Source organism: Oncorhynchus gorbuscha, linkage group LG22 (assembly GCF_021184085.1).
Source record: "Oncorhynchus gorbuscha isolate QuinsamMale2020 ecotype Even-year linkage group LG22, OgorEven_v1.0, whole genome shotgun sequence".
In the NCBI taxonomy this organism is placed as follows: domain Eukaryota; kingdom Metazoa; phylum Chordata; class Actinopteri; order Salmoniformes; family Salmonidae; genus Oncorhynchus; species Oncorhynchus gorbuscha.
In genome coordinates, this window is record NC_060194.1 from 45843569 (window position 1) to 45871068 (window position 27500).

A 27500-nucleotide genomic window follows, 5' to 3' on the forward strand; every position below is an offset into this window, starting at 1 on the left:
AGATGCAGACTGCCGTCTAGCTGCTACTCTATAGATGCAGACTGCAGACTGCAGACTAGCTGCTAATCTTGAGATGCAGACTGCAGACTAGCTGCTACTCTATAGATGCGGACTGCAGACTAGCTGCTAATCTTGAGATGCAGACTGCAGACTAGCTGCTACTCTATAGATGCAGACTGCAGACTAGCTGCTAATCTTGAGATGCTGTGCCGACTGCAGTATTTGTGGTTTGCAGTCAGTCCTGATATGAGTAGTTGCTCCAAGCCTCAAGACCTGAACAGGAAACTCCTGGTCCTGTATGTGTGTATATATATGTATATGTGTATATGTGTGTGTGACTGAGCCTGAGGTGGAAGTGATGACGTGATGACATCACATCTTAACTTTTTTTCTAAACGTTTTTTTTCCACAGTACTTTTTGAACCCACTGAAGAAATTTTTCACTGCGTCAGAAATCGACAAGGTTTTCGTCAACATCCCTGTAAGAGACAACCCGAACTCTCATCTTTACGCAAATGGCGTCTTTACGGAGTAGACTTGAGTTAAGAGTTATGAACTCGTTGTAATGTACACCGTCTGATCTCGTTCTGTTCACAGGACCTGGTGAAAGTCCATAAGAGTCTGATGGTGGAGGTGCAAGAGTCCATTCTCAACAAGAACGCCTTAAACCTCTACCAGGTCTTCATTGCCTATAAGGACAGGTAGGCCTTTGTCGTTAATAACACGTTCTCTAATGGTGTTTACATACACAGAAATGATAATAAATAGCCTATTGTAATGTCTCGTATAACAGTTAGTCAGAAGAATATAAATCAGAATCTGGAAGTACTGACACTGGCTGCTACTCAAATTCACCATGTGGTATCATATACTTTCCTTCTGCATTGCAGGCTACTCATTTATGGAATCTACTGCAGCCACGTTGAGATATCCATCACAGTGTTGGACTTTATTTGTAAGGAGAAAGAGGACGTACGACTAAAGCTAGAGGTGAGACCAGTTGTTCTGATACAGTCTATGGGTAAGGCAACATGGCGGTGAATTCCAATATTCTATTCGTAATTATTCGAATAGGATCTCAATGGTGAATGATCTGAGGAACTAGCCTCAGCATGACCAAACAGTGATGTTGCCTAGCGATCTCTTGTGTACCTGTTGATGTAATACTTCATATCCTAATTCATTGTGTTGTTATTGTCCCAGGAATGTTCTAAAAGAGCAAACAATGGGAAGTTCACTCTGAGAGATCTACTGGTGGTTCCCATGCAGAGAGTCCTCAAGTACCATCTCCTACTACAGGTATATTTACCACAGACACTATACACTAGATACTCTCACAACCACTGTTAGGAGTCTGTGATATACATTTCCACTGGGGGGCGACAGCCTCCACGTCTTTTCTCTCTCCACTTTTATACTTACCTCTCTGAAGAGAGGGAGAGGGGGAGGGAGAGAGGGAGGGGAGGGGGAGGGAGAGGGAGAGGGAGAGGGAGAGGGAGAGGGAGAGGGAGAGGGAGAGGGAGAGGGAGGGAGGGAGAGGGAGAGGGAGGGAGGGAGGGAGAGGGAGAGAGAGGGAGAGGGGGAGGGAGAGGGAGAGGGAGAGGGAGAGGGAGAGGGGGAGGGAGAGGGAGGGAGAGGGAGGGAGAGGGAGGGAGAGGGGGAGGGAGAGGGAGATGGGGAGGGAGAGGGGGGGGAGAGAGGGAGAGGGAGAGGGAGAGGGAGAGGGAGAGGGAGAGGGAGGGAGGGAGAGGGAGAGGGAGGGAGGGAGGGAGAGGGAGAGGAGGGAGGGGAGGGAGAGGGAGAGGGAGAGGGAGAGGGAGAGGGGAGGGGAGGGAGGGGAGGGGAGGGAGAGGGAGAGGGGGAGGGAGAGGGAGATGGGGAGGGAGAGGGGGGGAGAGGGAGAGGGGGAGGGAGAGAGAGGGAGGGGAGGGGGAGGAAGAGGGGGAGAGGGAGGGAGAGGAGGGGGAGGGGGAGGGAGGGAGAGGGAGTGAGGGAGGGAGGGACAGGGGGAGGGAGAGAGGGAGGGACAGGGGGAGGGAGAGAGGGAGGGAGAGGGGGAGGGAGAGAGGGAGGGAGGGGGGAGAGAGAGGGGAAGGAGAGGGAGAGGGAGAGGGAGGGAGAGGGGGAGTGAGAGAGAGGGGGAGGGAGAGGGAGAGAATATTTGTTCATTTGTATCCCCATTATTTGTTGTTTAGAGAGGGAGAGGAGTTGCTTTCAGCAGTCTCTTTTATAAGTAAGGAGAACAAAAGCTCAGATTTCAAAGGAACTGGACATTTGAGTCTTGGTAGGATTGACTCCAGTGTGCTGAACTGCATGTATTTAGCAAGCAGACACAGAGATATCCAAGCAGACACAGTGGGATAAGTTCAGAGAGGGGGAGGGAAGAGGGAGAGAATATTCAGGTTCACCAAGTTCGCACAGTAATATCCAAGCAGACACAGTGATATCCAAGCAGACACAGTGATATCCAAGCAGACACAGTGATATCCAAGCAGACACAGTGATATCCAAGCAGACACAGTGATATCCAAGCAGACACAGTGATATCCAAGCAGTGATATCCAAGCAGACACAGTGATATCCAAGCAGTGATATCCAAGCAGACTCAGTGATATCCAAGCAGACACAGTGATATCCAAGCAGACACAGTGATATCCAAGCAGTGATATCCAAGCAGACACAGTGATATCCAAGCAGACACAGTGATATCCAAGCAGACACAGTGATATCCAAGCAGTGATATCCAAGCAGACTCAGTGATATCCAAGCAGACACAGTGATATCCAAGCAGACACAGTGATATCCAAGCAGACACAGTGATATCCAAGCAGACACAGTGATATCCAAGCAGACACAGTGATATCCAAGCCGACGCAGTGATATCCTAGCAGTGATATCCAAGCAGACACAGTGATATCCAAGCAGACACAGTGATATCCAAGCAGACACAGTGATATCCAAGCAGTGATATCCAAGCAGACACAGTGATATCCAAGCAGTGATATCCAAGCAGACTCAGTGATATCCAAGCAGACTCAGTGATATCTAAGCAGACACAGTGATATCCAAGCAGACACAGTGATATCCAAGCAGACACAGTGATATCCAAGCAGACACAGTGATATCTAAGCAGACACAGTGATATCCAAGCCGACACAGTGATATCCAAGCAGACACAGTGATATCTAAGCAGACACAGTGATATCTAAGCAGACACAGTGATATCTAAGCAGACACAGTGATATCCAAGCAGATACAGTGATATCTAAGCAGATACAGTGATATCCAAGCAGACACAGTGATATCCAAGCAGACACAGTGATATCTAAGCAGACACAGTGATATCTAAGCAGACACAGTGATATCCAAGCAGACACAGTGATATCTAAGCAGACACAGTGATATCCAAGCAGACACAGTGATATCCAAGCAGACACAGTGATATCTAAGCAGACACAGTGATATCCAAGCAGACACAGTGATATCCAAGCAGACACAGTGATATCCAAGCAGACACAGTGATATCTAAGCAGACACAGTGATATCCAAGCAGACACAGTGATATCCAAGCAGACACAGTGATATCCAAGCAGACACAGTGATATCCAAGCAGACACAGTAATATCCAAGCAGTGATATCCAAGCAGACACAGTGTTATCCAAGCAGACACAGTGATATCCAAGCAGACACAGTGATATCCAAGCAGACACAGTGATATCCAAGCAGACACAGTGTTATCCAAGCAGACACAGTGATATCCAAGCAGTGATATCCAAGCAGACACAGTGATATCCAAGCAGACACAGTGTTATCCAAGCAGACACAGTGATATCCAAGCAGTGATATCCAAGCAGACACAGTGATATCCAAGCAGACACAGTGATATCCAAGCAGTGATATCCAAGCAGACACAGTGATATCCAAGCAGACACAGTGATATCCAAGCAGTGATATCCAAGCAGACACAGTGATATCCAAGCAGACACAGTGATATCCAAGCAGTGATATCCAAGCAGACACAGTGATATCCAAGCAGACACAGTGATATCCAAGCAGTAATATCCAAGCAGACACAGTGATATCCAAGCAGACACAGTGATATCTAAGCAGACACAGTGATATCTAAGCAGACACAGTGATATCCAAGCAGACACAGTGATATCCAAGCAGACACAGTGATATCCAAGCAGACACAGTGATATCCAAGCAGACACAGTGATATCTAAGCAGTGATATCCAAGCAGACACAGTGATATCCAAGCAGACACAGTGATATCTAAGCAGTGATATCCAAGCAGACACAGTGATATCTAAGCAGTGATATCCAAGCAGACACAGTGATATCTAAGCCTGACGTTTTATGACTCTGAGGTCCACAAATCAATCCTTTGAAGATGAAGGAAAACTGTACTGCGGATTCACTCTGCTTGTTTTTATGGCTTGGTTTTGCTTTACTGTAAAATGCTCGGGTGACCGCTTGGTTTCACTTTCGTGCTGTTATAACATCAATATGATTTTGTTGTGTCGTCCCCTGTAGGCAAACGTCATAGGAAAAAGACTGTCCTGTAGTGTAAATCCAGGCTAATTGTGTGTTAATCTAAACCTAATCGTAATCTAAACAGTGTGAAGCTGAGCCTGCGTGTGATTATCACTGGTGACTTCCCTGTTGTCTCCGTCTGTTAGGAGCTGGTCAAACACACCCCCGACGCAGCCGACAAGAGCAACCTGAAGATGGCTCTGGACGCCATGAAGGTAATCAGACGGTCTCTCTTCTTCTCTTACTAACCTCCCATTACCTCCCATTACCTCTCTCTTCTCTTCTTCTCTTACTAAACTACAATCGGAGAATAGACCCTAAATGTGGGACTGTGTGCTGTCTCTCTTCTTCTCTTACTAAACTACAATCGGAGAATAGACCCTAAATGTGGGACTGTGTGCTGTCTCTCTTCTTCTCTTACTAAACTACAATCGGAGAATAGACCCTAAATGTGGGACTGTGTGCTGTCTCTCTTCTTCTCTTACTAAACTACAATCGGAGAATAGACCCTAAATGTGGGACTGTGTGCTGTCTCTCTTCTTCTCTTACTAAACTACAATCGGAGAATAGACCCTAAATGTGGGACTGTGTGCTGTCTCTCTTCTTCTCTTACTAAACTACAATCGGAGAATAGACCCTAAATGTGGGACTGTGTGCTGTCTCTCTTCTTCTCTTACTAAACTACAATCGGAGAATAGACCCTAAATGTGGGACTGTGTGCTGTCTCTCTTCTTCTCTTACTAAACTACAATCGGAGAATAGACCCTAAATGTGGGAAATGGAGAATAGACCCTAAATGGGGACTGTGTGCTGTCTCTCTTCTTCTCTTACTAAACTACAATCGGAGAATAGACCCTAAATGTGGGACTGTGTGCTGTCTCTCTTCTTCTCTTACTAAACTACAATCGGAGAATAGACCCTAAATGTGGGACTGTGTGCTGTCTCTCTTCTTCTCTTACTAAACTACAATCGGAGAATAGACCCTAAATGTGGGACTGTGTGCTGTCTCTCTTCTTCTCTTACTAAACTACAATCGGAGAATAGACCCTAAATGTGGGACTGTGTGCTGTCTCTCTTCTTCTCTTACTAAACTACAATCGGAGAATAGACCCTAAATGTGGGACTGTGTGCTCTTCTTCTCTTACTAAACTCTCTAGACCCTCTTCTCTTACTAAACTACAATCGGAGAATAGACCCTAAATGTGGGACTGTGTGCTGTCTCTCTTCTTCTCTTACTAAACTACAATCGGAGAATAGACCCTAAATGTGGGACTGTGTGCTGTCTCTCTTCTTCTCTTACTAAACTACAATCGGAGAATAGACCCTAAATGTGGGACTGTGTGCTGTCTCTCTTCTTCTCTTACTAAACTACAATCGGAGAATAGACCCTAAATGTGGGACTGTGTGCTGTCTCTCTTCTTCTCTTACTAAACTACAATCGGAGAATAGACCCTAAATGTGGGACTGTGTGCTGTCTCTCTTCTTCTCTTACTAAACTACAATCGGAGAATAGACCCTAAATGTGGGACTGTGTGCTGTCTCTCTTCTTCTCTTACTAAACTACAATCGGAGAATAGACCCTAAATGTGGGACTGTGTGCTGTCTCTCTTCTTCTCTTACTAAACTACAATCGGAGAATAGACCCTAAATGTGGGACTGTGTGCTGTCTCTCTTCTTCTCTGTGTGCTGTCTCTCTTCTTCTCTTACTAAACTACAATAGAATAGACCCTAAATGTGGGACTGTGTGCTGTCTCTCTTCTTCTCTTACTAAACTACAATCGGAGAATAGACCCTAAATGTGGGACTGTGTGCTGTCTCTCTTCTTCTCTTACTAAACTACAATCGGAGAATAGACCCTAAATGTGGGACTGTGTGCTGTCTCTCTTCTTCTCTTACTAAACTACAATCGGAGAATAGACCCTAAATGTGGGACTGTGTGCTGTCTCTCTTCTTCTCTTACTAAACTACAATCGGAGAATAGACCCTAAATGTGGGACTGTGTGCTGTCTCTCTTCTTCTCTTACTAAACTACAATCGGAGAATAGACCCTAAATGTGGGACTGTGTGCTGTCTCTCTTCTTCTCTTACTAAACTACAATCGGAGAATAGACCCTAAATGTGGGACTGTGTGCTGTCTCTCTTCTTCTCTTACTAAACTACAATCGGAGAATAGACCCTAAATGTGGGACTGTGTGCTGTCTCTCTTCTTCTCTTACTAAACTACAATCGGAGAATAGACCCTAAATGTGGGACTGTGTGCTGTCTCTCTTCTTCTCTTACTAAACTACAATCGGAGAATAGACCCTAAATGTGGGACTGTGTGCTGTCTCTCTTCTTCTCTTACTAAACTACAATCGGAGAATAGACCCTAAATGTGGGACTGTGTGCTGTCTCTCTTCTTCTCTTACTAAACTACAATCGGAGAATAGACCCTAAATGTGGGACTGTGTGCTGTCTCTCTTCTTCTCTTACTAAACTACAATCGGAGAATAGACCCTAAATGTGGGACTGTGTGCTGTCTCTCTTCTTCTCTTACTAAACTACAATCGGAGAATAGACCCTAAATGTGGGACTGTGTGCTGTCTCTCTTCTTCTCTTACTAAACTACAATCGGAGAATAGACCCTAAATGTGGGACTGTGTGCTGTCTCTCTTCTTCTCTTACTAAACTACAATCGGAGAATACTAAATGTGGGACTGTGTGCTGTCTCTCTTCTTCTCTTACTAAACTACAATCGGAGAATAGACCCTAAATGTGGGACTGTGTGCTGTCTCTCTTCTTCTCTTACTAAACTACAATCGGAGAATAGACCCTAAATGTGGGACTGTGTGCTGTCTCTCTTCTTCTCTTACTAAACTACAATCGGAGAATAGACCCTAAATGTGGGACTGGAGAATAGACCCTAAATGTGGGACTGTCTCTCTTCTTCTCTTACTAAACTACAATCGGAGAATAGACCCTAAATGTGGGACTGTGTGCTGTCTCTCTTCTTCTCTTACTAAACTACAATCGGAGAATAGACCCTAAATGTGGGACTGTGTGCTGTCTCTCTTCTTCTCTTACTAAACTACAATCGGAGAATAGACCCTAAATGTGGGACTGTGTGCTGTCTCTCTTCTTCTCTTACTAAACTACAATCGGAGAATAGACCCTAAATGTGGGACTGTGTGCTGTCTCTCTTCTTCTCTTACTAAACTACAATCGGAGAATAGACCCTAAATGTGGGACTGTGTGCTGTCTCTCTTCTTCTCTTACTAAACTACAATCGGAGAATAGACCCTAAATGTGGGACTGTGTGCTGTCTCTCTTCTTCTCTTACTAAACTACAATCGGAGAATAGACCCTAAATGTGGGACTGTGTGCTGTCTCTCTTCTTCTCTTACTAAACTACAATCGGAGAATAGACCCTAAATGTGGGACTGTGTGCTGTCTCTCTTCTTCTCTTACTAAACTACAATCGGAGAATAGACCCTAAATGTGGGACTGTGTGCTGTCTCTCTCTTCTTCTCTTACTAAACTACAATCGGAGAATAGACCCTAAATGTGGGACTGTGTGCTGTCTCTCTTCTTCTCTTACTAAACTACAATCGGAGAATAGACCCTAAATGTGGGACTGTGTGCTGTCTCTCTTCTTCTCTTACTAAACTACAATCGGAGAATAGACCCTAAATGTGGGACTGTGTGCTGTCTCTCTTCTTCTCTTACTAAACTACAATCGGAGAATAGACCCTAAATGTGGGACTGTGTGCTGTCTCTCTTCTTCTCTTACTAAACTACAATCGGAGAATAGACCCTAAATGTGGGACTGTGTGCTGTCTCTCTTCTTCTCTTACTAAACTACAATCGGAGAATAGACCCTAAATGTGGGACTGTGTGCTGTCTCTCTTCTTCTCTTACTAAACTACAATCGGAGAATAGACCCTAAATGTGGGACTGTGTGCTGTCTCTCTTCTTCTCTTACTAAACTACAATCGGAGAATAGACCCTAAATGTGGGACTGTGTGCTGTCTCTCTTCTTCTCTACTAAACTACAATCGGAGAATAGACCCTAAATGTGGGACTGTGTGCTCTCTCTCTTCTCTTACTAAACTACAATCGGAGAATAGACCCTAAATGTGGGACTGTGTGCTGTCTCTCTTCTTCTCTTACTAAACTACAATCGGAGAATAGACCCTAAATGTGGGACTGTGTGCTGTCTCTCTTCTTCTCTTACTAAACTACAATCGGAGAATAGACCCTAAATGTGGGACTGTGTGCTGTCTCTCTTCTTCTCTTACTAAACTACAATCGGAGAATAGACCCTAAATGTGGGACTGTGTGCTGTCTCTCTTCTTCTCTTACTAAACTACAATCGGAGAATAGACCCTAAATGTGGGACTGTGTGCTGTCTCTCTTCTTCTCTTACTAAACTACAATCGGAGAATAGACCCTAAATGTGGGACTGTGTGCTGTCTCTCTTCTTCTCTTACTAAACTACAATCGGAGAATAGACCCTAAATGTGGGACTGTGTGCTGTCTCTCTTCTTCTCTTACTAAACTACAATCGGAGAATAGACCCTAAATGTGGGACTGTGTGCTGTCTCTCTTCTTCTCTTACTAAACTACAATCGGAGAATAGACCCTAAATGTGGGACTGTGTGCTGTCTCTCTTCTTCTCTTACTAAACTACAATCGGAGAATAGACCCTAAATGTGGGACTGTGTGCTGTCTCTCTTCTTCTCTTACTAAACTAAACTAGACCCTAAATGTGGACTGTGTGCTGTCTCTCTTCTTCTCTTACTAATAGACCCTAAATGTGGGACTGTGTGCTGTCTCTCTTCTTCTCTTACTAAACTACAATCGAGAATAGACCCTAAATGTGGGACTGTGTGCTGTCTCTCTTCTTCTCTTACTAAACTACAATCGGAGAATAGACCCTAAATGTGGGACTGTGTGCTGTCTCTCTTCTTCTCTTACTAAACTACAATCGGAGAATAGACCCTAAATGTGGGACTGTGTGCTGTCTCTCTTCTTCTCTTACTAAACTACAATCGGAGAATAGACCCTAAATGTGGGACTGTGTGCTGTCTCTCTTCTTCTCTTACTAAACTACAATCGGAGAATAGACCCTAAATGTGGGACTGTGTGCTGTCTCTCTTCTTCTCTTACTACTAAACTACAATCGGAGAATAGACCCTAAATGTGGGACTGTGTGCTGTCTCTCTTCTTCTCTTACTAAACTACAATCGGAGAATAGACCCTAAATGTGGGACTGTGTGCTGTCTCTCTTCTTCTCTTACTAAACTACAATCGGAGAATAGACCCTAAATGTGGGACTGTGTGCTGTCTCTCTTCTTCTCTTACTAAACTACAATCGGAGAATAGACCCTAAATGTGGGACTGTGTGCTGTCTCTCTTCTTCTCTTACTAAACTACAATCGGAGAATAGACCCTAAATGTGGGACTGTGTGCTGTCTCTCTTCTTCTCTTACTAAACTACAATCGGAGAACCCTAAATGTGGACTGTGTGCTGTCTCGGAGAATAGACCCTAAATGTGGGACTGTGTGCTGTCTCTCTTCTTCTCTTACTAAACTACAATCGGAGAATAGACCCTAAATGTGGGACTGTGTGCTGTCTCTCTTCTTCTCTTACTAAACTACAATCGGAGAATAGACCCTAAATGTGGGACTGACTGTGTAGACCCTAAATGTCTGTCTTCTTCTCTTACTAAACTACAATCGGAGAATAGACCCTAAATGTGGGACTGTGTGCTGTCTCTCTTCTTCTCTTACTAAACTACAATCGGAGAATAGACCCTAAATGTGGGACTGTGTGCTGTCTCTCTTCTTCTCTTACTAAACTACAATCGGAGAATAGACCCTAAATGTGGGACTGTGTGCTGTCTCTCTTCTTCTCTTACTAAACTACAATCGGAGAATAGACCCTAAATGTGGGACTGTGTGCTGTCTCTCTTCTTCTCTTACTAAACTACAATCGGAGAATAGACCCTAAATGTGGGACTGTGTGCTGTCTCTCTTCTTCTCTTACTAAACTACAATCGGAGAATAGACCCTAAATGTGGGACTGTGTGCTGTCTCTCTTCTTCTCTTACTAAACTACAATCGGAGAATAGACCCTAAATGTGGGACTGTGTGCTGTCTCTCTTCTTCTCTTACTAAATGTGGGACTACTAAACTACAATCGGAGAATAGACCCTAAATGTGGGACTGTGTGCTGTCTCTCTCTTCTCTTACTAAACTCAATCTTACTGTGTGCTCTCTCTTCTTCTCTTACTAAACTACAATCGGAGAATAGACCCTAAATGTGGGACTGTGTAGACTGTCTCTCTTCTTCTCTTACTAAACTACAATCGGAGAATAGACCCTAAATGTGGGACTGTGTGCTGTCTCTCTTCTTCTCTTACTAAACTACAATCGGAGAATAGACCCTAAATGTGGGACTGTGTGCTGTCTCTCTTCTTCTCTTAAAACTACAATCGGAGAATAGACCCTAAATGGGGACTGTGTGCTGTCTCTCTTCTTCTCTTACTAAACTACAATCGGAGAATAGACCCTAAATGTGGGACTGTGTGCTGTCTCTCTTCTTCTCTTACTAAACTACAATCGGAGAATAGACCCTAAATGTGGGACTGTGTGCTGTCTCTCTTCTTCTCTTACTACTAAACTAAAATCGGAGAATAGACCCTAAATGTGGGACTGTGTGCTGTCTCTCTTCTTCTCTTACTAAACTACAATCGGAGAATAGACCCTAAATGTGGGACTGTGTGCTGTCTCTCTTCTTCTCTTACTAAACTACAATCGGAGAATAGTCCCTAAATGTGGGACTGTGTGTTTGTTGACCCAGGACTTGGCTCAGTATGTCAACGAGGTGAAGAGAGACAAGGAGACTCTGAAGGAGATCAACCAATATCAACGTTCCATCGAGAACCTGGTAACATAAATCATCATGATTTAGACACATCAATTTAATTTCTATTGTTGTCCAAAGTGCAATGGGGTCCCAGACACATACTGTTCTATTCCTCCGGACCCACACTGAACATGGTCTCACTGATATCATATTAACCACCCCCTCACGTTACCTCTCATTACCCCCTCACATTACCTCTCATTACCCCCTCACATTACCTCTCATTACCCCCTTACATTACCTCTCATTACCCCCTTACATTACCTCTCATTACCCCCTCACATTACCACCCTTACCCCCTCACATTACCTCCCTTACCCCCTCACATTACCTCTCATTACCCCCTCACGTTACCTCTCTTTACCCCCTCACATTACCTCTCATTACCCCCTCACATTACCTCTCATTAACCCCTCACATTACCTCCCTTACCCCCTCACATTACCTCCCATTACCCTGCTCATTATCTCCCCTGACCCCCTCCAATTCCCTCTCATTACCCACTCACATTACCTCATATTACTCCCACACATTACCTCTCATTACCCCATCACATTACCTCCCATTACCTCCCATTACCCCCTCCCATTACCTCCCTTACCCCCTCCCATTACCTCCCTTCACATTACCTCCCATTACCCCTCCCATTACCTCACATTACCCCCTCCAATTACCTCTCATTACCCCTCCAATTACCTCACATTACCCCCTCCCATTACCTCCCATTACCCCTCCCATTACCTCCCATTACCCCTCCCATTACCTCTCATTACCCCCTCCCATTACCCCCTTACCCCCTCCCATTCCCTCCCATTACCCCCTCCCATTACCCCCTCACATTACCTCCCATTACCCCCTCACATTACATCCTATTACCCCCCATTATTTCCCCTTACCCCCTCCTATTACCTCCCCTTACCCCCTCCCATGACCTCCCCTTTCCCCCTCCCATTACCTCCCATTACCCCCTCCCATTACCTCCCTCCCATAACCTCCCCTTACCCCCTCCCATGACCTCCCCTTTCCCCCTCCCATTACCTCCCCTTTCCCCCTCCCATTACCTCCCTCCCATAATCTCCCCTTACCCCCTCCCATTACCTTCCCTTTCCCCCTCCCATTACCTCCCTCCCATTACCTTCCCTTATCCCCCTCTCATGACCTCCCCTTACCCCCTCCCATGACCTCCCCTTACCCCCATCCCATTTTCTCCCCTTACCCCCTCCCATTACCTCCCCTCCCTGAAGAACCAGCCCCTGGAGAGCTACGGACGGCCCAAGGGGGACGGAGAGGTCCGAATGGTGTCTAATGTTGACAAGAAGAAACAGGACAGGTGAGATGGGATTAGGAAAGGCAGACTGACTACAGACTGGTTTCCCAGACCCAGTGACTACAGACTGGTTTCCCAGACCCACTGACTACAGACTGGTATCCCAGACCCAGTGAATACAGACTGGTATCCCAGACCCAGTGAATACAGACTGGTATCCCAGACCCAGTGACTACAGACTGGTATCCCAGACCCAGTGACTACAGACTGGTATCCCAGACCCAGTGACTACAGACTGGTATCCCAGACCTAGTGACTACAGACTGGTTTCCCAGACCCAGTGACTACAGACTGGTATCCCAGACCCATGGACTACAGACTGGTTTCCCAGACCCAGTGACTACAGACTGGTATCCCAGACCCATGGACTACAGACTGGTATCCCAGACCCAGTGACTACAGACTGGTTTCCCAGACCCAGTGAAACAAATGGGCAACCCGGGTTGGTGCTAAGGAAGGCTATTGCAGCCTGTATATTGTTAATTGTTAGTAGGAGAAGGACTAGCATGTATGGCTTTCTCTGTCTTCATTATATGGACAGCATGTAAAACAACGTAGGAACTTCTTTATGTGTAATATGACAGGATACACACTGTAAACACTGTAAATAAATAAACACTGTAAATTAACTTTGGCGCAGACATATCTTCCTGTTTGACGGAGCTGTGATCGTCTGTAAGAGACGAGGAGACAACTATGAGATGAAGGATGTGATCGATCTCAACTACTTTAAGATCACCAACAACCCCACCCAGGATAGAGAGAGTAAGAAGGTCAGTCGCCACAGCCAGGGTACATGTGATCAAAGTGAAAACAAGTTTAGTTTTTAGCCCAAATTCCTTGCATTCATAATTCTCTACTGTTCAAGGGAAAATAGGGGAGGGCTATCAGCTGATCATAGCGATTGTAGAAAATATAGCTAACTACTTAAAAATATATATATATATTTAACCTTTATTTAACTTGGCAAGTCAGTTGAGAACAAATGCTTATTTCCAATGACGGCCTACCAAAAGGCAAAAGGGGGCTGGGATTAAAAGATACACATCACGACACCACAACACTACATAAAGAGAGACCTATAAAACAACAACATAGCAAGGCAGCAACACACGACAACATAACAACAACATGGTAGCAGTACAAAACATGGTACAAACATGATTGGGCACAGATAGCAGCACAAAGGTCAACAAGCACAAAGGTCAACATGGTATAGACAACAATACATCAGGAGTAACAGCCACAACTACTTAGCTAGCTAACTGTTCGCTATGCTGTTGTAACAATTAAACTACTCTTTGCCTGTGAATGGAGTTTGTTCTGCTACATCTACATTGTAGGCCTACTAAAGAAAAGGTCAAATTGAACCCTTTCCTGTCCCTGATCACGAGAGATGACATACAACAGCAAGAAGTAGTCAGTGTGCCACTGCTGGTTTTAGCTAGTTTGATGGGCAATTCTTTACAGAACAGGAGATAAAAGACTAAAAGTAATATAACGTTTCTCTGGATTAAAAAACAAATGCTTCCAATCTCATAGGGCTCTGTGGTTACCTACCCTGTTGGCTTTCTATCTGTCTACCTGCCTGGCCTAACCCTAACACTTACCTGCACCACCAACCCTGACCAACAACCCCGTCCAGGATAGAGAGAGCAGTTGACGAAAATGTTAATGGTGATAATATAGGATGTTTGATATAGGATGTTAATATAGGATGTTAATATAGGATGTTAATATAGGATGTTAATATAGGATGTTAATATAGGATGTTTAATATAGGATGTTAATATAGGATGTTAATATAGGATGTTAATATAGGATGTTTGATATAGGATGTTAATATAGGATGCCAAATCACATCATGTTAATACAGGGTGATGTTAAAACCTCTACAGGATCGGTGTCCCGACCTCGGGACGGTTGAGCTAACGTAGGCTAATGCATGAGGTTATAAGTAACAAGACAATTTCCCAGGACATAGAGATACAGTGGATTCATCCTTTAAAAGTTGTAGTGTGCCACAGAATTCTATGGCACGTTATTTAAGTGCCAACCACTGGTACCATTAATGCTAGTTAGTGCTCGTTTGACCACCAATGGGTGTCTTTGAGAAGCATTTTATAGCCTTCAATAGTGGCTCTACTAGAGAATTGAAAACCTTTTTTTGTAAGAACATAGTATATGGGACTGATTTTATGAAGTGTTGCTTAACTCATTGGATTAATATTATGATGTTTCTATTCCAAGAAAAACAAAACAAAAACTCTGGGTTTCCGTTAGGATGGAATGGAAAATATGGCGCTGTACAACGTGACGGTCGGGAGTACTGGGTAATTTAGCTAAATAATCCCTGTGTCGTGCGGGCACACGGGAGACCGGGGAGGACGGATTAGGCTATTCTTGTAAATAAGAATTTGTTCTTAACTGACTTGCCTAGTTATATAAAGGTTAGACTAGAGCATAACATTTACACACCCTCATTTTCAAATATTAGTCTAACCAATACCCAAACGGAGAATTAGTGAAAATATTCATCTCTGATTTATCAAGACCAGTCCCCATGTTTGTCTCAGAGCAGCGTGAAACAGTGTTAAAATAGTTGTAGGCTTTTGCTTCAAATCCTATTGCTTCTAACTTCAATATGCTCTTTAAATAAATAAGACCAACACCACCAACAGCACATTACTCAACACTAGTGAGACTCAAGTCGCCTACGGTAGGGCTACAGTATATCGAAAAATATGACGTGACTCTCCGCCACATCATTGGGGTGGCAGGGTAGCCTAGTGGTTAGAGCGTTGGACTAGCAACCGAAATATAGGAGGGTGTTAATATAGGAGGGTGTTAATATGGGATGTTAATATAGGAGGGTGTTAATATAGGAGGGTGTTAATATGGGATGTTAATATAGGAGGGTGTTAATATAGGACGGTGTTAATAAGGGATGTTAATATAGGAGGGTGTTAATATAGGAGGGTGTTTAATAAGGGTTGTTAATATAGGAGGGTGTTAATATAGGAGGGTGTTTAATAAGGGTTGTTAATATAGGAGGGTGTTAATATAGGACGGTGTTAATAAGGGATGTTAATATAGGGGGGTGTTAATATAGGAGGGTGTTAATATGGGATGTTAATATAGGGGGGTGTTAATATAGGAGGGTGTTTAATATAGGAGGGTGTTAATATAGGAGGGTGTTAATATAGGAGGGTGTTAATATGGAATGTTAATATAGGAGGGTGTTAATATAGGAGGGTGTTAATATAGGACGGTGTTAATAAGGGATGTTAATATAGGGGGGTGTTAATATAGGGGGGTGTTAATATAGGAGGGTGTTAATATAGGAGGGTGTTAATATGGCATGTTAATATAGGAGGGTGTTAATATAGGAGGGTGTTAATATAGGGGGGTGTTAATATAGGACGGTGTTAATAAGGGTTGTTAATATAGGGGGGTGTTAATATAGGAGGGTGTTAATATAGGAGGGTGTTAATATAGGGGGGTGTTAATATAGGAGGGTGTTAATATAGGAGGGTGTTAATATGGGATGTTAATATAGGAGGGTGTTAATATAGGAGGGTGTTAATATGGGATGTTAATATAGGAGGGTGTTAATATAGGAGGGTGTTTAATAAGGGTGGTTAATATAGGAGGGGTGTTAATATGGGATGTTAATATAGGAGGGTGTTAATATAGGAGGGTGTTTAATAAGGGATGTTAATATAGGGGGGTGTTAATATAGGAGGGTGTTAATATGGGATGTTAATATAGGAGGGTGTTAATATAGGACGGTGTTAATAAGGGATGTTAATATAGGGGGGGGTGTTAATATAGGACGGTGTTAATAAGGGTTGTTAATATAGGAGGGTGTTAATATAGGAGGGTGTTAATATGGGATGTTAATATAGGAGGGTGTTAATAAGGGATGTTATTATAGGGGGGTGTTAATAAGGGATGTTAATATAGGGGGGTGTTAATAAGGGATATTAATATAAGAGGATGTTAATATAGGATATTAATAAGGGGATATTCATATAAGGGGATGTTAATATATTCAGGCTGTAACAACAATGTGCAAAAAGTCAAAGGGTGTGAATACTTTCTGAAGGCACGGTGTGTGTGTGAGAGAGAGAGAGGAGAGAGAGAGAGAGAGAGAGAGAGAGAGAGAGAGAGAGAGAGAGAGAGAGAGAGAGAGAGAGAGAGAGACAGAGAGAGAGACAGAGAGAGAGATGGGAGGGAGATGGGAGGGAGATGGGAGGGAGATGGGAGGGAGAGAGAGAGAGAGAGAGAGAGAGAGAGAGAGAGAGAGAGAGAGAGAGAGAGAGAGAGAGAGACAGAGAGAGAGAGAGAGAGAGACAGAGAGACAGAGAGACAGAGAGATAGATGGAGAGAGATGGGAGGAGAGGAGAGAGAGATGGGAGGAGAGAGAGAGAGAGAGAGAGAGAGAGGAGAGAGAGAGAGAGAGAGAGAGAGAGAGAGAGAGAGAGAGAGAGAGAGAGAGAGAGAGAGAGAGAGACAGAGAGATAGAGAGACAGAGAGAGAGACAGAGAGAGAGATGGGAGGGAGATGGGAGGGAGATGGGAGGGAGATGGGAGGGAGAGAGAGAGAGAGAGAGAGATGGGAGGGAGGGAGAGAGTGTGTGTAACTTTTCCATTCACTCTCTCCTTGTCTTCCTCTCTCCCTCCCCAGTGGTTCTATGGTTTCTACCTGACCCATCAGCAGGGGCAGAGCGGCTTTGAGTTCTTCTTCAAGACCAAGGAGCTGAAGAAGAAGTGGCTGGACCAGTTTGACATGGCAATGTGAGCTGGGGCTACGTCTGTACTCTGTGTCTGTGAAGTGTCATGGTCGTCCTGTGCCTCTCAGTTCGTAGACACAAGTGGTGCTTGTGTTCAGCTCCATTGAACGTTTACTACATTGCAGAACGGTTTGCACTGAATGACACATTTCCCCAAAATTGTTCTTGTACATTCCTGAACAGACTTTAAGGTACATTTACACTGTTTGGTAGGTGTGGCAGGGTGTGGCTTGAAGCAACACGTAATGTATTTAAAGGACAACGGTTCATTTTGAGCCCACAACCTTTCAACTGGTCATTCAGTGCAGCACCTTTCTCCTTAATTGAACGTTCCACTACATTTTTTTGTTTTTTAATAGTGAATGTGGCTCGGGATTGTGGGTTTTGATTCCTGCTCCGTGGCCACCCATATGAAAAAATGTACACTCGCATGACTGTAGTGAAGAAAATGATTTGTTAAATCAGCCAGGTCGCTCCACTGTGAAATAAGACCGTCCGTCCAGGTAAGCAGGACGTCAGGACACGTCAGGAGATTACTTCAAACCCGGGCCACTAGGGGCAATGGTGAGCACTATTACCATCAAGTAGACTTGGGTTTTACTAAGGCGTTGTGGAAGGGGGATAGTGAATGGGTGTAAACCGCGAGCTCTTGCTCCGAGGCTATGGCATTCAGTCTCAGTGCAATTTATTTGTGGTTGTTTTTTGTTTTTGTTGTTGTTTTTTGTTGTTTTTTGTTGTTGTTGTTTTTTGTTGTTTTTTGTTTTTGTTGTTGTTTTTTGTTGTTGTTGTTTTTTGTTGTTGTTGTTTTTTGTTTTTGTTGTTGTTTTTTGTTGTTGTTGTTTTTTGTTGTTGTTGTTTTTTGTTGTTGTTGTTTTTTGTTTTTGTTGTTGTTTTTTGTTGTTGTTGTTTTTTGTTGTTGTTGTTTTTTGTTTTTGTTGTTGTTTTTGTTGTTGTTGTTTTTTGTTGTTGTTTTTTTGTTGTTGTTTTTTGTTGTTGTTGTTGTTGTTTTTTGTTTGAACCCTATCCTACATCTTAACCATTAACTTTACCATTTGGAATTAATACCTTGACTTAACCTTTGAAATGTAACCTTTATGGACAAACGTCTGATTCTGCGAAAGCTTGTTGGCTAAAAGGCATATACACTTCCTTCAGAAAGTCTTCCTACCCCTTGACCCTTGACCCTTGACCACATATATTTGTGTTACAGCCTCAATTCAAAATCCAATTCAATTGAAAATCACCCATGTGCACACAATACCCCATAATGACAAAAAGTGAAAATATGTTTTTTTGAAATGTTGGCAAATTTATTGATATTGAGATACAGAAATCTCTCATTTGCATAAGTATTCATACCCCTGACTCAGTACTTTGTAGAAGTACCGTTGACAGCGTTTACAGCATTGAGTCTTTCTGGGTAAGTCTTTCCACATCTGGACTGTACAACATCTTGCCCATTATTCTTTTCTAAATTCTTCAAGCTCTGTCAAATTGGTTGTTGATCATTTCTAGACAACCATTTTCAGCTCTTGTCATCGATTTTCAAGTAGAAAAGTAAAGTCAAAACTGTAACTAGGCCACTGAGGAACATTCACTGTCTTTTCGGGCTCCCGAGTGGCACAGTGGTCTAAGGCATTGCATCTCAGTGCTAGAGGCGTCACTTCAGACCCTGGTTTGATTCTAGCCTGTATCACAACCGGACGTGATTGGGAGTTCTATAGTGTGGTGCACAATTGGCCCAGTCAAGTCTTCCGGGTTAGGGTTAAGTCTTCCGGGTTAGGGTTTGACTGACTTGCCTAGTTAAATAAAGGTAAAATAAACAATTTTGCCTTGTATTTTAGGTTATTGTCCTGCTGAAAGGTGAATTAATCTCCCAGTGTCTGGTGGAAGACTGAAACAGGTTTTCCTCAAGGCTTTTTCCTGTGCTTAGCTCCATTCAGTACATTTTTTTATCCTGAAAAACTCCAGTGTCCTTAACGATTACAAGCATACCCCTAACATGATACAGCTACCACGATGCTTGAAAATATGGAAAGTGGTACTCATTAATGTGTTGTATTTGCCCCAAACATAACACTTTGTATTCAGGACAAAATGCTAATTGCTTTGCCACTTTTTTTGCAGTATTACTTTAGTGCCTTGTTGCAAACAGGATGTATGATTTAGAATATTATTTTTCTGTACAGGCTTCCTTTTTTTCTCTCTGTCAATTAAGCATTAAGTATTGTGGAGTAACTACAATGTTGTTTATCCATCTTTAGCGTTATTCTATCGCAGCCATTATATTTTGTTAAACTGTTTTAAAGTCACGATTGGCCTCATGGTGAAATCCCTGAGTGCTTTTCATCCTCTCCGGCATCTGAGTTAGGAAGGACGTCTGTATCTTTGGGTGCATTGATACGAGCCAAAGTGTAATTAATAACTTCACAAAGGGATATTCAATGTCTGCTTAAAAAAAACGAGTATGTTTCTACCAATAGGTGCCGTTCTTTGGGAGGTCTTTGTGGTTGAATCTATTTTTTGAAATTCATTGCATTGTGGGACCTTAATTAATTGTATGTGTTGGGGTACAGAGATGAGGTAGTCATTCAAAAATCATGTTAAACACTATTATTGCACACAGAGAGAAACTTATTGTGACTCGTTAACTCCTGAACTGACTGTATTTAGGCTCGACATAACAAAGGGGTTGAATGCTTATGAACTCAAGACATTTCAGCTTTAGATTTTTTTTAAAATTATTTTGATAACAAAAACAAAATTCCTTATTTGACCCGGTTTTGTGTATTAGTCCAGTGACAAAAACATCTCAACAAGAAAATATGGAAAAAGTCCAAACATACTTTCTGAAGGAGCTGTACAGTTTCCAAGACGTGCGGATTCTGTTTTCTCTCATTTCAACTTCAATTAAAGACACACACACACACACACACACACACACACACACACACACACACACACACACACACACACACACACACACACACACACACACACACACACACACACACACACACACACACACACACACACACACACACACACACACACACACACACACACACACCTCTGACAACAGGCATATTTTTTGATAACCTGCTGGAAGTCTGAGTACAATTCTGCTTGAAAGTATCTCTTTCAAATTGTGACTTTGAAGTTCTCTGTCACAAGTAAGGCTTTGTAGGTCACTACAAGGACTAGAGTGAGTCCAAGAGTTGTTTTGACCTTTGCTTAAATTTGAAGTCTGACTCATATTATGAAGAAAATGTACAGTACCAGTCAAGTTTGGACACACCTACTCATTCCTATTTTCTACATTGTAGAATAATAGTGAAGACATCAAAACTATGAAATAGCACACATGGAATCATGTAGTAACCAAAAAAGTGTGAAACAATTCAAAATATATTTTATATTGTAGAATCTTCAAAGTAGCCACCCTTTGCCTGGATGACAGCTTTGCACATTCTTGGCATTCTCTCAACCAGTTCACCTGGAATGCTTTTCCAATATTCTTGAAGGAGTTCCCACATATGCGGAGCACTTGTTGGCTAACTTTTAACAAGGCACACCTGTTAAATGAAGTGCATTCAAGGTGACTACCTCATGAAGCTGGTTGAGAGAATGCCAAGGGTGTTTAAATCTGTCATCAAGGCAAAAGGTGGCTACTTTAAAGAATCTCAAATATATTTTTTGGGTTACAACATGATTTCCATATGTGCTATTTCATAGTTTTGATGTCTTCACTGTTATTCTAAAATGTAGAAAATAGTAAAAATTAAGAAAATCCCTTGAATAAGTAGGTGTCCAAACTTTTGACTGGTGCTGTGTGCGTTTTGTCACTACTACAACATGTTATTTCTATCATAGGGTACTTTGGGGTGACAGTTATGGGTGTCCATTCTAATCGTACAATTTGACCCGTCTTTATAGATGGTTGTCTTGGTGAAATCGATTTAGGAAATGTTGTTTCAAACCAGGGCCCTGGAGTTTCTTCATAGCAAGAATTGAAGAGATGGAGAGGAGAAATTATTTTGATTTGGAGAGAGGGAAGTGAAACTCACTTACTGCTAAGTACCCATAATGCTTTTCCACTTAGACATCTACCTCTGCAGAGTGTGTGTGTGTGTGTGTGTGTGTGTGTGTGTGTGTGTGTGTGTGTGTGTGTGTGTGTGTGTGTGTGTGTGTGTGTGTGTGTGTGTGTGTGTGTGTGTGTGTGTGTGTGTGTGTGTGTGTGTGTGTGTGTGTGTGTGTTTGTGCAGCTGTGTAAATGTGGCACTCCAAGGGGGATATTTAGGCAACAAACTGTCCCATCACAGCAGACATGAGCACCAGAACCAGGATTCAATCACAGAGCAGAGAGCAGCCTTCAGATGAAGTGCACCCTGGCATAGTGAGTTACTAAGCAACAGATGAAGTGCACCCTGGCATAGTGAGTTACTAAGCAACAGATGAAGTGCACCCTGGCATAGTGAGTTACTAAGCAACAGTGCAAGTGCACCCTGGCATAGTGAGTTACTAAGCAACAGATGAAGTGCACCCTGGCATAGTGAGTTACTAAGCAACAGATGAAGTGCACCCTGGCATAGTGAGTTACTAAGCAACAGATGAAGTGCACCCTGGCATAGTGAGTTACTAAGCAACAGTTTGGTTACAGCTCCTTTCACTCCAACTTCAAAGTGATTTCAAGAATCCAGCTGGTTTCAACATATTAGTCTCTCATGATAATGTAGAGGACTGTCCCTCTGTAAGATATCTGCTGTAGTCCTATAGCTCTATTGTATACACTCAGTACACACTCAGTACACACTCAGTACACACTCTGTACACACTCAGTACACACTCAGTACACACTCTGTACACACTCAGTACACACTCAGTACACACTCTGTACACACTCAGTACACACTCAGTATACACTCTGTACACACTCAGTACACACTCTGTACACACTCTGTACACACTCAGTACACACTCAGTACACACTCTGTACACACTCAGTACACACTCTGTACACACTCTGTACACACTCTGTACACACTCAGTACACTCAGTACACACTCTGTACACACTCAGTACACTCAGTACACACTCTGTACACACTCTGTACACACTCTGTACACACTCAGTACACACTCAGTATACACTCTGTACACACTCTGTACACACTCTGTACACACTCTGTACACACTCAGTACACACTCTGTACACACTCAGTATACACTCTGTACACACTCTGTACACACTCTGTACACACTCTGTACACACTCTGTACACACTCAGTACACACTCTGTACACACTCTGTACACACTCTGTACACACTCTGTACACACTCAGTACACACTCTGTACACACTCAGTACACACTCAGTATACACTCTGTACACACTCTGTACACACTCTGTACACACTCTGTACACACTCAGTACACACTCTGTACACACTCAGTATACACTCTGTACACACTCTGTACACACTCTGTACACACTCTGTACACACTCAGTACACACTCTGTACACACTCTGTACACACTCTGTACACACTCAGTACACACTCTGTACACACTCTGTACACACTCAGTACACACTCTGTACACACTCTGTACACACTCAGTACACACTCAGTACACACTCTGTACACACTCTGTACACACTGTACACACTCTGTACACACTCTGTACACACTGTACACACTCAGTACACACTCAGTACACACTCAGTACACACTCTGTACACACTCAGTACACACTCTGTACACACTCTGTACACACTCAGTACACTCTGTATACACTCTGTACACACTCAGTACACACTCAGTACACACTCTGTATACACTCAGTACACACTCAGTACACACTCTGTACACACTCTGTACACTCAGTACACTCAGTACACTCAGTACACACTCAGTACACACTCAGTACACACTCTGTACACACTCTGTATACACTCTGTACACACTCTGTACACACTCTGTACACACTCTGTACACACTCAGTACACACTCTGTACACACTCTGTACACACTCTGTACACACTCAGTACACACTCTGTACACACTCAGTACACACTCTGTACACAATCTGTACACACTCTGTACACACTCTGTACACACTCTGTACACACTCAGTACACACTTAGTACACACTCTGTACACACTCAGTACACACTCTGTACACACTCTGTACACACTCTGTACACACTCAGTACACACTGTACACACTCAGTACACACTCTGTACACACTGTACACATTCAGTACACACTCTGTACACACTCAGTACACACTCTGTACACACTGTACACACACTGTACACACTCTGTACACACTCTGTACACTCAGTACACACTCTGTACACTCAGTAAACACTCTGTACACACTCAGTACACACTCTGTACACACTGTACACACTCAGTATACACTCAGTACACACTCTGTACACACTCTGTACACACTTTGTACACACTCAGTACACACTCTGTACACACTCTGTACACACTCAGTACACACTCTGTACACACTCTGTACACACTCTGTACACACTCAGTACACACTCTGTACACACTCAGTACACACTCTGTACACACTCTGTACACACTCAGTACACACTCAGTACACACTCTGTACACACTCTGTACACACTGTACACACTCAGTACACACTCTGTACACACTGTACACATTCAGTACACACTCTGTACACACTCAGTACACACTCTGTACACACTGTACACACACTGTACACACTCTGTACACACTCTGTACACTCAGTACACACTCTGTACACTCAGTAAACACTCTGTACACACTCAGTACACACTCTGTACACACTGTACACACTCAGTACACACTCTGTACACACTGTACACACACTGTACACACTCTGTACACACTCTGTACACTCAGTACACACTCTGCACACACACCATCTGTTCTCTCTCACTCATTTCCTCTCTCTCTGCCCCTCTCTCTCCCTCCTCACCTCCCCTCCTCCCCTCTCTCTCCCTCCGCTCCTCCCCCTCCTCCCCTCTCGCTCCCTCCTCTCCTCCCCCTGCTCCCCTCTCTCTCACTCCTCACCCCCTTCCCTCTCTCTCCTCTCCTCCCCCTCTCTCTCCCTCCTCTCCTGCTCCCCTCTCCTCCCCCTCCTCCCCTCCCCTCTCTCCCTCCTGTCCTCTCTCTCTCTCTCTCTCTCTCTCTCTCTCTCTCTCTCTCTCTCTCTCTCCTCCTCACCTCCCCCTCCTCCCCACTCTCTCTCTCTCTCCCTCCTCCCCCTCATCCCCTCTCTCTCTCACTCCTCTCCTCCCTCTCCTTCCCTCTCTCTCTCCCTCCTCCCCTCACCTACGCCTTCTCCCCTCTCTCTCTCCCTCCTCTCCTCCCCCTCCTCCCCTCTCTCTCTCACTCCTCTCCTCCTCCTCTCTCTCTCCCTCCTCCCCCCCTCTCCTCTCTCTCCTCTCCCTCCTCTCCTCTCCTCCTCTCCCTCCTCTCCTCTCCTCCTCCCCTGTCCTCCCTCTCCTCCCTCCTCTCTACCTCCTCTCCTCTCCTCTCCTCTCCTCTCCTCTCCTCTCCTCCTCCCTCTCCCTCTCTCTCTCCTCCTCTCCTCCTCCTCTCTCTCTCCCTCCCCCCCCTCTCCTCTCTCTCCTCTCCCTCCTCTCCTCTCCTCCTCCCCTCTCCTCCTTCTCCTCTCCCTCCCTCCTCTCCCTCTCCTCTCCTCTCCTCTCCTCTCCTCTCCTCTCTCTCCTCCCTCTCCTCCTCTCCTCTCTCTCTCCTCCCTCTCCTACTCTCCTCTCCTCCTCTCTCTCTCTCTCCTCCCCCCTCTCCTCTCTCTCCTCTCCCTCCTCTCCTCCTTCTCCTCTCCCTCCTCTCCTCTCCTCTCCTCCTCTCCTCTCCTCTCATCCTCTCTCTCTCCCTCCTCTCCTCCCTCTCCTCCTCTCCTCTCTCTCTCTTCCCTCTCCTCTCTCTCCTCTCCCTCCTCTCCTCTCCTCCTCCCTCTCCTCTCCTCCCTCTCCTCCTCTCCTCTCCTCCTCCTCTCTCTCTCCCTCCCCCCTCTCCTCTCTCTCCTCTCCCTCCTCTCCTCTCCTCCTCCCCTCTCCTCCTTCTCCTCTCCCTCCTCTCCTCTCCTCCTCTCTCTCCCTCCTCTCCTCCCTCTCTTCCTCTCCTCTCTCTCTCCTCCCTCTCCTCTCCTCCCTCTCCTCCTCTCCTCTCCTCTCCTCCCCTCTCTCTCTCCCTCCTCTCCTCCCCCTCCTCCCCTCTCTCTCTCACTCCTCTCCTCCTCTCTCTCTCCCTCCTCCCCCCCCTCTCCTCTCTCTCCTCTCCCTCCTCTCCTCTCCTCCTCCCCTCTCCTCCTTCTCCTCTCCCTCCTCTCCTCTCCTCCCCTCCCTCCTCTCTACCTCCTCTCCTCTCCTCTCCTCTCCTCCTCCCCTCTCTCTCTCACTCCTCTCCTCCTCCTCTCTCTCTCCCTCCCCCTCTCCTCTCTCTCCTCTCCCTCCTCTCCTCTCCTCCTCCCCTCTCCTCCTTCTCCTCTCCCTCCTCTCCTCTCCTCTCCTCTCCTCTCCTCTCCTCTCCTCTCCTCTCCTCTCCTCTCCTCTCTCCTCTCCTCCCGTCTCTCTCTCCCTCCTCTCTCCCTCTCCTCCTCTCCTCTCTCTCTCCTCCCTCTCTCTCCTCTCCTCCCTCTCCTCCTCTCCTCTCCTCTCCCCTCCTCCTCCTCCTCTCTCTCCCCCCCTCTCCTCTCTCTCCTCTCCCTCCTCTCCTCTCCTCCTCCTCCTCTCCTCCTTCTCCTCTCCTCCTCTCCTCTCCTCCTCTCCTCTCCTCTCCTCTCCTCTCCTCTCCTCTCCTCTCTCTCCTCCTCTCCTCCCTCTCCTCCCTCCTCCTCCTCTCCTCCCTCCCCCCTCCCTCCTTCTCCTCTCCTTCCTCTCCTCTCCTCCTCCCCTGTCCTCCCTCTCCTCACTCCTCTCTACCTCCTCTCCTCTCCTCCTCCCCTCTCTCTCTCCCTCCGCTCCTCCCCTCCTCCCCTCTCGCTCCCTCCTCTCCTCCCCCTGCTCCCCTCTCTCTCACTCCTCACCCCCTTCCCTCTCTCTCCTCTCCTCCCCCTCTCTCTCCCTCCTCTCCTGCTCCCCTCTCCTCCCCCTCCTCCCCTCCCCTCTCTCCCTCCTGTCCTGTCCTCTCTCTCTCTCTCTCTCTCTCACTCCTCACCTCCCCCTCCTCCCCACTCTCTCTCTCTCTCTCCCTCCTCCCCCTCATCCCCTCTCTCTCTCACTCCTCTCCTCCCTCTCCTTCCCTCTCTCTCTCCCTCCTCCCCTCACCTACGCCTTCTCCCCTCTCTCTATCCCTCCTCTCCTCCCCCTCCTCCCCTCTCTCTCTCACTCCTCTCCTCCTCCTCTCTCTCTCCCTCCTCCCCCCTCTCCTCTCTCTCCTCTCCCTCCTCTCCTCTCCTCCCTCTCCCTCCTCTCCCTCTCCTCCTCCCCTGTCCTCCCTCTCCTCCCTCCTCTCTACCTCCTCTCCTCTCCTCTCCTCTCCTCTCCTCTCCTCTCCTCTCCTCTCCTCTCCTCTCCTCTCCTCTCCCTCTCCTCTCCTCTCCTCTCCTCTCCTCCTCCCCTCTCTCTCTCACTCCTCTCCCTCTCCTCTCTCTCTCCCTCCTCCCCCCTCGCCTCTCTCTCCTCTCCCTCCTCTCCTCTCCTCCTCCCCTCTCCTCCTTCTCCTCTCCCTCCCTCCTCTCCTCTCCTCTCCTCTCCTCTCTCTCCTCCCTCTCCTCCTCTCCTCTCTCTCTCTCTCCTCCCTCTCCTACTCTCCTCTCCTCCTCCTCTCTCTCTCCCTCCTCCCCCTCTCTCCTCTCTCTCCTCTCCCTCCTCTCCTCCTTCTCCTCTCCCTCCTCTCCTCTCCTCCTCTCCTCTCCTCTCTCCTCTCCTCTCCTCCCTCTCCTCCTCTCCTCTCTC

The 27500-nt window shown here is 45.4% G+C and overlaps 1 protein-coding gene across 4 annotated transcripts in view; it reads left to right on the forward strand.

The window, feature by feature from the left end:
* vav3b (vav 3 guanine nucleotide exchange factor b) overlaps positions 1-27500 on the forward strand; it is a 120184-nt gene that overhangs the window by 41771 nt on the left and 50913 nt on the right. For all 4 annotated transcript variants that reach the window (XM_046322344.1, XM_046322347.1, XM_046322345.1 and 1 more), the window contains exons 7-15: positions 413-481; positions 598-701; positions 891-990; positions 1204-1299; positions 4685-4753; positions 11383-11469; positions 12693-12778; positions 13416-13548; positions 17465-17574. In XM_046322344.1, coding sequence (XP_046178300.1) covers positions 413-481; positions 598-701; positions 891-990; positions 1204-1299; positions 4685-4753; positions 11383-11469; positions 12693-12778; positions 13416-13548; positions 17465-17574 — 854 coding nt within the window. The remainder of the gene's footprint in view (positions 1-412; positions 482-597; positions 702-890; positions 991-1203; positions 1300-4684; positions 4754-11382; positions 11470-12692; positions 12779-13415; positions 13549-17464; positions 17575-27500) is intronic.